This window comes from Mangifera indica, chromosome 12, assembly GCF_011075055.1.
Source record: "Mangifera indica cultivar Alphonso chromosome 12, CATAS_Mindica_2.1, whole genome shotgun sequence".
In the NCBI taxonomy this organism is placed as follows: Eukaryota; Viridiplantae; Streptophyta; class Magnoliopsida; order Sapindales; family Anacardiaceae; genus Mangifera; species Mangifera indica.
In genome coordinates, this window is record NC_058148.1 from 10734533 (window position 1) to 10744774 (window position 10242).

The following is a 10242-nucleotide window of genomic DNA, read 5'->3' on the forward strand; positions in this document are numbered from 1 at the left end:
AAATTTTATTTTGTCATCTATCCATTAATTATGTAGTTTAAATTCCCTAATTTCAACGTAAATTACTAGTTTACCCTATTTAGTAAAATTACAAAACTTCTCTTAATACTTAATATAAATATTAATTATTAATTTATATTTAAATATTAATTATAATAATACCATTTTATTATTTTTTCACTTTTTTCCTTTTTATTTATTTTTCTCCTCTCTCACTTGGTCCCACTTTCCCACATCCTCACTATTACTACTATCCTCTTCATTTACTTCTCTCACATTTGCCTTTCCACTATTATCCGATTCATCCACTTTCCTCATCTTTATCACCGCTATCACACTATCATTTTGTTGTTATTGTTTTTGTCGTCAATCACCTTTGTTATTGTTTTAGGGTCAACATCCTAACGCACCACATTAACTTTCTTTTTAGATGAACACAACCCTAATCCACCAGAAAACTCAATCAAGGGGTAGAGAACGAGATCTAGGCTAACAGTTTTTAAAATATGTTAGAATTTAATAATAATATCAATTAATTAATTGAAAGTAGATAATGGGTGAAAAATGAAATTTCCAAACTTGAGGACAATAAAATTAATTTGTCAAAAACTGTCACTCAAGTTTGGGTGAGAAAGTTTGCCGCCTTTAATTAATTTTTTTTTATGGCCAAACGACTATTTCCCACCCAAGGTTTGATGTTTTCTCAAATGTCCCCTCTTTAACTATGAAAACACTAAACATCCACCCATAAGCACTTAAAATTAACAGGGGTAAAGATAAAATTATCATTTTCTCTATAATATTAAAAAATAAACTAAAATATAATTTCTTTTTACCCTCCTAAAGTTTGAAAACAAAAATTTTCCCCCAGCCTAAGTTTTAAAAAATGACAGTTTCATCCTAGGGTTTGGTTTTGAAATCTCCGGCGACCTCTCCGGCTCCGTTGCCGACGGCCTCTCCCTCCCGAAGAGTCCTCTCCTTCCGACGATCCCTTTCCTCCCATTTGGAGATCCAATCGACGTCGGAGACGCTTTGAGAGACGAAAAACTTTGTCGGGTTTGTCTTCCTAGACGAAGACAAAGCGGTCGTCTTCGTCTGGGAAGACGAAGAACTTTGTCTTTCCCGACGAAGTTCTTCGTCTCCCAAGGCGTCTCCGACATCGATTGGGCCTTCAAATAGGAGAAAAGGGATCGTCGGAAGAAGAGGATTCTTCAAGAGGGAGAGGTCGTCGCCAATGGAGCCGAAAAGGTCATTGGAGATTTCAAAATCAAATCCTAGGGTGAAACTGTCATTTTTTAAAACTTAGGTTGAGGAAAAATTTTAGTTTTGAAAGTTAAGGGGGGCAAAAAGAGATAAAATTTTCAGACGTTAGGATTATATTAAATTTAATTGGTCATGGGTGGATGTTTGATATTTTCATAGTTAAAAAGTGAAAACTTGTCATTACAACATACCTTGGGTGGGAAATAGTCGTTTGCCCTTTTTTTATTAAAGTTTTTTCAGTTGTGCTTGGCGTGTGCCTTGTTGCTTGTGTGTGCGTGGTGTGAAGGTACTATTGTTAATGTGACGTTGCGGTCATGGGGGATCTCAGTGAGCGAAGAGGGTTTTCCACTGATGTTTCGCCACGTAACTTGTTTGGCGGAAAGTACTGCCACATCATGGCCATCCTGGATGTTTCGTTGTTAGGCGAGTTTCCGGCGAGGATTTTCAAACGAGGAAGATTTTGTTTTTTTTAGATTTTAATATTTTCAAAGAACAAATTTTCTACCGAGATTGTATGCAGATGTCACGTTTTCCGACGAGTTATTCGGCGGGAACGAAAATCTCTTATTCAAATAGAACGACGGAGTTTTTGGCAGTACGATCAACCTCAAGGAGATTGAAAGATGAAGGGAGATGGTGTTAGCGGTAAAGACAAGGATAGCTAAAGCTATTCATCATTACATTAACGATGGTGATTAAGAGAGAAAAAAGATCGAGCAACATATAAAATCGAAATTTGGTGGGGATGCAGTCTTTCTCTCCCCTGTGATTTGTAAGTATAACTGGCAAAGGCAGTTTTTGTATATATTGTCGTACCGATATTTGAAAATTGAATCTTCAAAAGTTTGCACATGATAACTCGAAACATGTTCTGCAAGCTGGGGGGTAAAAAAAAATTTCACTGATGAACCTTGACTTCAATGGACTCCGAATGATGTTCACCAAAAATCTCAGCGATGAATGGATGAAGATGGAGTTGGAGAGAAAGAAGGTCGAGTAGAGAAGGAGTGGTGATGGCTCCGAATGATGTTCAACAAAAATGACCTTTTTACCTTTCTGCGTAAGGTTTTCGTTGATTAAATTGTATAAATATAAACAAATTGCAATATTAAATAGATTATATAAATTGAGCGAAACAAAATAGTACGACAGAGTTTTTAATTTCTTGATATACTGTGAGGGTCAACCACATCTTCAGTTGTTACTTTCTGTGTAAATGACACTGGAACCAAGCAAAGGCCTCTGCTTCTCAGGTCTACATCCTCTGTCACTTCCTGTTGGAAAGCACAGAAGAAATTAGAGACGACGCCATTATAGATCAAGTAAATCGTGTATGTAAAGCTTTGTATACAAAAAAGCATGCCTGAGAATGAACTACTCCAACACTGCTGTATGAGCTACTGAGCATCTGAAACAAGTTCTGTTAATTCAACAGGGGAGACAAAAGAATGTGAAATTTTGTTTTAAAGATGAGCTTGGATGATTGATTTGGTGTGTAAATTTACAAACCTGAATTTGTTCTTGCAGCAGTTTGATGTAAAGAGAAGCCTCTTGGAGAACTGAAGCTGTGTCAGTCTGCACAAGGTTTAAGAACTCAAATGAAATTCACACCAAAAAAATTCTGCATCCCTGAAGATCGAATCTGGGTCATCGGCTTGAAGGGAAAAATACTGACCTTGCCATATGGGGAAACCAGTTTTTGAAGAGTTGTGATCTTGTCACTCAGCTTTTGGCTTCTCCTTGTTGGCACCTGCAACTGCACGAAAGGAAGAAGAGATGTAATCCTGGAAAGTTTGCCATATTTACTTTGCTGAAGAAATATATATACCCTTTTCTCAGTTGATGTGTTGATGATATGATGATGCCATTGTTGTTCATAGGGCATGTTCACTTTCTTCTTCTTACTAATCTTCTTGCACACATTTGATGATGTGTTCTTAACAAGGTCACTGATTCCTTCTTGGGGCAGTAGGCAATTTTGTAGGGACTGAAAATCCTGAGACAAAGTTCAACATTGGATCATTGAAGCCTTCATTTTACTAATGTTAAATTTCAGAAGTCTAAATATAGAGTATCTACACACCACTTCAAATTGTGGAAGTGAACGTTTTCGACTAAGCATTGGAGACTGCTGAGAAATGTTATCAAAGCTGGTGGAAATAGACTGAAAACCTGCCACCACAAATGGTCGTTCATGAGCACAAAACATGACCAAATGAACAAAACTGTGCAAGATGAGAAGGAAAAAACCTTGTTGATGTTCAATGAGGGGCTGACAACAAACAGAAATGTCACCATCTCTCAGCTGGTTGTCATCTTTGTATAATCTGGAATCAACCGAGAAGCCATTTCTGTGGATATTTGTTCTGAAACAGTGAACAAAACAAGCTTTAGTTTAAAATCCATACAGAAAAAGATAAGAACAAACTGTTTTGATCCATTAATTTCCACCCAATTCTTTCCAATAGAGTGAAAATATTTGACTCATTGACATTATTATACCAATTCAAGATTCCCCCCAACAGGGCATCTGATGTTGAATTGTTAATGAAATATCTGGACAAACAAGAGGTCACATTCAAAGTACTAAATCTAGACCTTAATTTGTTAATGTAATTTGAGGAAAATATTGATTCCCTGGACAATGAGATAAATCAAGCAGAAAATAAAAGATGGCTCTCTTGGAGATTTCTGTTCTGTAGTTATCTGGGGCAAAATATGAAAGGAGATGCAATAAGACATACACAATACTGTCAACCTGCAGCATGGAGACATCCCAGTTTGGCATCTGAGCTTCATTGTTTCCTGAAGTTTATGTTTAACCAGCATTATGTTAAGATGCATAAAGGTCATAACAATGTTCGAATAAAAGTAAAAGAGACTACCAAAGTTGAAAGGCTGTGAAGGCATTGATGAGCAAAAAGCATTCCTCATTTCTGTGAACTACCAATCTCGAGAAATATTCTGCAATAAGAACTAAGATGAAAAAAGGGTAGTTTTGTTAAAAGAAATAAAGAAGGAAAAAGAAAAGAAAAGATGAATCAATCACATTGCATGACTTCAGTTGCCAGCGGAAATGAAGAAAGAAAAAAGAACAAAAGATGAACCAATCAATCGAGAACTGAATGAGATTGACTTTGATAATTAATGAGGCAGAAACTTGAAGGGTTTGTTGCAGTTAATTACAAAGTGATTATAGTGGAGGATATTTATTGCATGAAGAGATTATGAAACGTCCAGGTGAGTCATCATCAGTAGATATATAAAACAACCTTTATAAAAATGGTAGGATGGGCGGCTCTCTCTGTTTAATTTCGCTTTCATTTAGCTTTGACTTAATTTGATTAGTGTTGAGTAATTAATTATATCCAGCTAGTCAAAACTTAAACGTATTGAAACCACCATTAGACTCCATTTCTGCAATGACTCAGACGGCAATCAAACTCATGGGATACCAAGATGGTAAAGTTCCAGTCCCAGAGCCCAATTCAGAGTTTAAATCTTTGCCAAAATTGCTTCATCTACTGGGCTAATCATAGGTTTAAATTTAGTATTTAGATCATTCTGAGGGTTAGGCTGCAACAACTTGTCCATCTAAAATTGTAAATGAAATGCCAGAATTGCTTACAAACAGTATCTGATGGGATTTTATATTCAAATTTGCATTACTTTGAGTAAAGGTTTTGGTGTCATCAATTATCATCACCATGAGCTATTGAAAAAACAAGAAGAAAATGCCCAGAAAAGATATTGTAATACAGCATAGCTCACAAGGCTGTTTAGATAAGGATAACTCTGTTTTAATCTGTTTGAAAAAGCTTTCAACAATCTGTATAAATCTGGCATAGTCGGCCATGCTAGAGATATGTGAATTTGGTGATATATTTACTCATAACTTTGTCTTGTTTGCATGGTTCTTGTGGCTTGTCCTTGTTTGAGCCTGTTTCTTTAAAGAAATATAATGGTTGATTGCTAAGGTTTTGGGCTCTCAAAGTTTGGGATCTGCTCCTTGAACTGTTACGCTTAATTTAACTAAGAAAGATGATATCTGAGGGTGTCAACATTAATTTTTCAAAAATAAGTTGTCAAATTTGGGGATGAAAGGGATGTAATATTTGTGGTATGACAGTAACACGATGGAAACAAATCTGTTCGTATCATAAATAATTGAATGAAATATAAAATAGTTTGACTTAAAAGGCAAATTGGCAAGTTTTCTCTTTGTCTCTCTGCATGTTGATTATTTTATGGAGAAATATCCCAAGATGAACACATGTAACAATACCCACTAACCCACTTGATTACTTATTACAATAGTACAAGCGTATTGTTAATCACGATCATTTACGTCTTAATGAAGGTCAAATCACTAGTTTCCGCCCTAACTTTGACGAAATGCTTTTCCTACTTTTTAAGTTTGGAAAATCTATTTTCCCATCTTTTGGTTTAAATTTGTTAATAAAATTGGGTGAAAATATAATAATATCTTTTATCTTTATTGAAACTAAATATTAGGTCATCCCAAAAAATTTATAAAATTTTTATCCATCTTAAAAATGTTATTGTTTTTGTTGCCACCCATACATTTAACCAGTGTTCAACTTTTAACAATGTGTATTAAATCTTCCATGTAGTTGTATTTTAATATTGTGCACAATTTTCCAACATCACTTATAAAGAAGCAATTATGACATCTCAAACCTTGAAAATCTACCACCACACACCCATACTCCCAAGTCGTAGCATTCTATATCTTAAAAACCCATCACCACATAGTGTCACTCTCAAGCCATGAAATCCCAAACCCTCAAAACCCATCACCTCACACCGTCACTTACAAATACAATTTAGGCTCCAAAACCCATCACTAAACAACCACCAATGATCAAACTCTTTATCGTATCTTGACCAAAAAGGGAAGAAAGTAAGATGTTCATGGTGCACTTGTAACCATTTGTGTGAGCAATCAAATGTGTCATTTCCACTTTACCATTTCTAAATCACGACACACACAAACTGTGTAATTGAAGAAACATATATTTTCATTTTATTTATATAACACCTGAATTAGTGGTCTCACTTAGGGTTTAGATTTTAGAGTTGAAATCAAGATTAAAGAGAAAAAGGACAAAACGATAACTAACCTCTCTAATGTACCTTTGTTAACGATCATATCAAGCTTCACTTCCTTCATTGGAGGGGTTTTGGCTTGCTTGTCTCGCTCTCATATTGAAAGGCTAGGTTTGGAACCCCTTGGGAACTAAATTTCTAGAAACATATCTTCCTTTGTTTAAACTAAATGAGCCCTAACCAAAGGTTTGATAGTTGTACTTCTCTCTTCTTGTTAGTCCTATTACCATACACCACTTCAAATGGTTTCTTTTGCATTTCTTAACATAAGTTGATTCACATCGCTTTTATAGGCAAAGTTTGAGGTTGGAACTTGGAAGAACTCATTCTTAGTTGTTTGGTCTCCTTTGCATTAAGCTCCTAATCAAGTCTTCCAATAAATTGACAATTGAAATATGGTTAACCTGAGTGATAAGCATTGCTAAATATCAAGTTGGTGTATAATTTTTTCCATAACAACTTATATTAGAAGAAAAACTATTTTCTTGATTGGATGTAATACTCTCGTTTTATCATAAGATGTGGTTTCTCATCACCTAATGATGATCGAACTAGGATTATGTATATACTTATAAAAATGTATATTTGCCCGAACTTCTATAATAAGATTAGTGGAGACCCTTATTTAGACCCTTGTGATCAAACTTATGATTAACATCATATTGTTTTCACTTGCAAACCCATGTCATCCATAGCTCAAAAGATTCTCATTCATCTCATTTTTATGGGTTTGCTTTGGTTGCACCTAGATTTGCTGGATGGAAATAAAGTTGGTAAAAAGCAACACAAATGGAGGAGCAAAAGATATTTTGAGGTTGGGTTAATTGGAAAAGAGAAAGGCGAAAAAAAACAAAAAAGGAAATATAAAGTATTTAAGGGGAACATGAATTTACTATTATTATTAAGAATATAACTGATAATAATTCTATTATATATTATATAAAATGACAAAAATATGTTTTAATTATTAAAACTAATAATAAAACTAATATCTGATTTTAACATTTGGGTACAAAAATAAACTTTTCAAAATTGAAAAGTTTTATCAAAGTTAGGACAGAAGATGGTCATTAACCCCTTAATCAAATGCTTCCCGTTAAATGTCAGCTAGCAGTTTATGATGACACCTGGAATTGGTGTAATATGGGATAACCCAGTAAACATTTATTTACTTCAATTAATGTCGGAAATGAATTATGATACATAATAATAATCTACTGAAACAAAATTATAAATTGAATTCAAACATCACCAAAACGACCTGGTTGAAATTATGTTTGTATAAGTCAAACCAATGAGTAAAAAATGTTGGAACAAATAGGCACACCGGCCACGCAATCAAATTGGTTTACCCTATCCTTCTTCTCTCGTACATTAAACATATATTAATTTGATGGTTAATAATAATGCGTAAAATTAATTAATTTGGAAGTAATTATAAAATAATATCATTATAATACGTTATTATTAATATTAACTTAATACACGTAACACCATATTTTTTATAATATTAATGTAATTATCATTTTACTCATAGATTATAAAAGGCAACATGAGTGTTTATGATATAATTTCAAAATTTGAGGGTAGTTTTAATTTAAAAAAATGCAAACATTGTTATCTGAATGATAAATTTGAAACTCGTAGGAGTGGTATAAAAAAATTTCCCCCGTCAAAATTAACAGGATAAGGGGATGTAAGGGATAATTTCATGAAGTTTGATGAGAAACAGGTAATTTCCAGTACTTTTGGGAACTTTAAATATTTCATTAACCCTCGGAAGGCAAGATAAAACTTAAAATTCGGCCCTTTTTTAAACTAGGCTTTGACCTACGTTAAGCCCAAAAGACAAGCAGTCTCATTAAACTGCGATGAAGCCCACATAACTGAATACCGATTAGAAACGTGGGAGGAAGGACATTATAGTAATTCGGCAATACCTTCATTAACCCGATATATAAACACGAGGGTATGAGAATGACTTCTCTCACTCTCCCAAAACCCTAGTTCTTACACTCTTCCAGAGGCGGCATACCCTGCTCTGATTTGCCGACGGTACGTACAGTTGTATCCTAAGATCCATGTTAGGGATTCGAGTTCTACTTTTTCTTCGTTGACCCAATGTCCTGGATCTGATATTCGTTGTTTATAGAGATCTGTTTGTTTTCATGATTTTGAAGATATTTTAATGTAATTTTGTATTGTTACTTTTTTGACATCCGATTATTTAATAGTAATTATAAAATGAATAAAATAGTTTGCTGTGAAGGTTATCGTTTGTCGGATTTCACTGTATTAAAAATTGTTGAAAATGTTATGTGCTGGAAAATTATAAAGTTTGTGATGGTTGTTTTAGTTGTCTTGCACCATTGCTGGGATTAAGCTCCTCACTGTATACGTAAAGATTAATGAAGTATAGAGTGTAAGTTTTATTAATTACAATTTTGGCTTTGTAACTTGCCTGATAATGTTAAACGGCTTGGAGCAACCTAGATTCGTGGAGCTTGTATGGAAATCAATAGTTTGTTTGTATATTAGTTTCTTCATTAATTTTATTTGTTTGGTGATGACTCTAATCTAAAGGAGCAGGGGACGAGGTTCTCATTTTTTGGCAGTGCTGGAAATAGTTGTAGTAGCAAATATTTTAGGAGCTTCTTTTTCTGCCCATTCTTTTCCCTCTTGTTTCTCCTTCATGAAGTTTTACCGGCATGCTCAAGTTTTGTAGTTGGCTCTGATATGCTTTCTTTTTTAAATGTGCAGCAACTATGGTGAGAGTTAGTGTTTTGAATGATGCTCTCAAGAGCATGTATAACGCTGAGAAAAGGGGAAAGCGTCAGGTCATGATCAGACCATCCTCCAAAGTTATTATTAAGTTTCTTCTGGTTATGCAGAAGCATGGTATGAGACCAGGAGGATTGCCATACAGTGTTTTTTCTGTCATATCTTCTTGGTATTTATATAATTGATTTATTTGCTTTTCTGTATAGGTTACATTGGAGAATTTGAGTATGTTGATGACCACAGGTCTGGCAAAATTGTTGTTGAACTGAATGGAAGGCTAAACAAGTGTGGTGTTATCAGTCCCCGTTTTGATGTTGGTGTCAAAGAGATTGAAGGTTGGACTGCCAGGTTGCTTCCCTCCAGACAGGTTAGTGCAAAAAGTTCTAAACTAATCTGTTTTGATATCATGAATACTTTTACTGTACTGTGCATTTGTATGCATTATGGCACTCTGTGATTATCTCCTACATGTTATTCTGAGAATGCATAGCTTTGCACATTTTTGAATATTACAATCATCTACTTTAGGCTACAGCTAGAAATTAGTTTTAATTACCGAAACGGGAGGAATTGAACAATTTCTACTTTTCTACTTGTATCATTGCTTCTTCCTCGTGGCCTCACTATGATGGTTGTTGTGCAGTTTGGTTACATTGTGCTGACAACTTCTGCTGGCATCATGGACCATGAAGAGGCAAGAAGGAAGAATGTTGGTGGTAAAGTGCTTGGTTTCTTTTACTAGTCTGAGTTTTCATCGAGGAGGTTTGAGTTTTGCTTTTGAGATTTTGGTGTACCCTGGAAGAACTTGTTCACAATCGGATTAGCTCCGTTGTTTTTCTTAATTTAATTATGGATTTTAAAATGAGAGTAGTAGTTATTGTCATTGTTAGTTGAAGAGAATGATGTTATGTGTTCATACATTTATCTATTAGCAGTTGATGTGGTTATCAATTTCATAAAGTTTTTCAAAATTCCATTAATCCAATATTATCTTTGATGCATGAAAGAGTTCATTGCTTCTTCTTCACTTGAATTATGGAGATTGCAAATTTTCTTCAAAATGATGGT

At 34.5% G+C, this 10242-nt stretch overlaps 2 protein-coding genes across 3 annotated transcripts; one reads left to right on the forward strand and one right to left on the reverse strand.

The window, feature by feature from the left end:
- Window positions 1–2355: 2355 nt before the first annotated feature.
- LOC123193501 (transcription factor bHLH113-like) lies at window positions 2356–4455 on the reverse strand. Of its 2 annotated transcripts, none has more exons than XM_044606526.1 (10): window positions 4313–4455; window positions 4149–4227; window positions 4008–4068; window positions 3514–3629; window positions 3347–3435; window positions 3092–3259; window positions 2939–3019; window positions 2773–2838; window positions 2627–2671; window positions 2356–2537 (listed from the first exon to the last, which is right to left on the reverse strand). In XM_044606526.1, the coding sequence occupies exons 2-10, from the start codon at window positions 4195–4197 to the stop codon at window positions 2421–2423; spliced, it is 792 nt and encodes a 263-aa protein (XP_044462461.1). In that variant the 5' UTR covers window positions 4198–4227; window positions 4313–4455; the 3' UTR covers window positions 2356–2420. The 2 variants fall into 2 exon arrangements, with proteins under 2 accessions (XP_044462461.1, XP_044462460.1); XM_044606525.1 differs by having other exon boundaries at window positions 2627–2683; window positions 4313–4454.
- A 3872-nt stretch (window positions 4456–8327) lies between these two features.
- Window positions 8328–10175, forward strand: LOC123192220 (40S ribosomal protein S15a-1). The gene is made up of 4 exons (XM_044604694.1): window positions 8328–8448; window positions 9154–9291; window positions 9381–9541; window positions 9818–10175. The coding sequence occupies exons 2-4, from the start codon at window positions 9159–9161 to the stop codon at window positions 9914–9916; spliced, it is 393 nt and encodes a 130-aa protein (XP_044460629.1). The 5' UTR covers window positions 8328–8448; window positions 9154–9158; the 3' UTR covers window positions 9917–10175.
- Window positions 10176–10242: the final 67 nt, after the last annotated feature.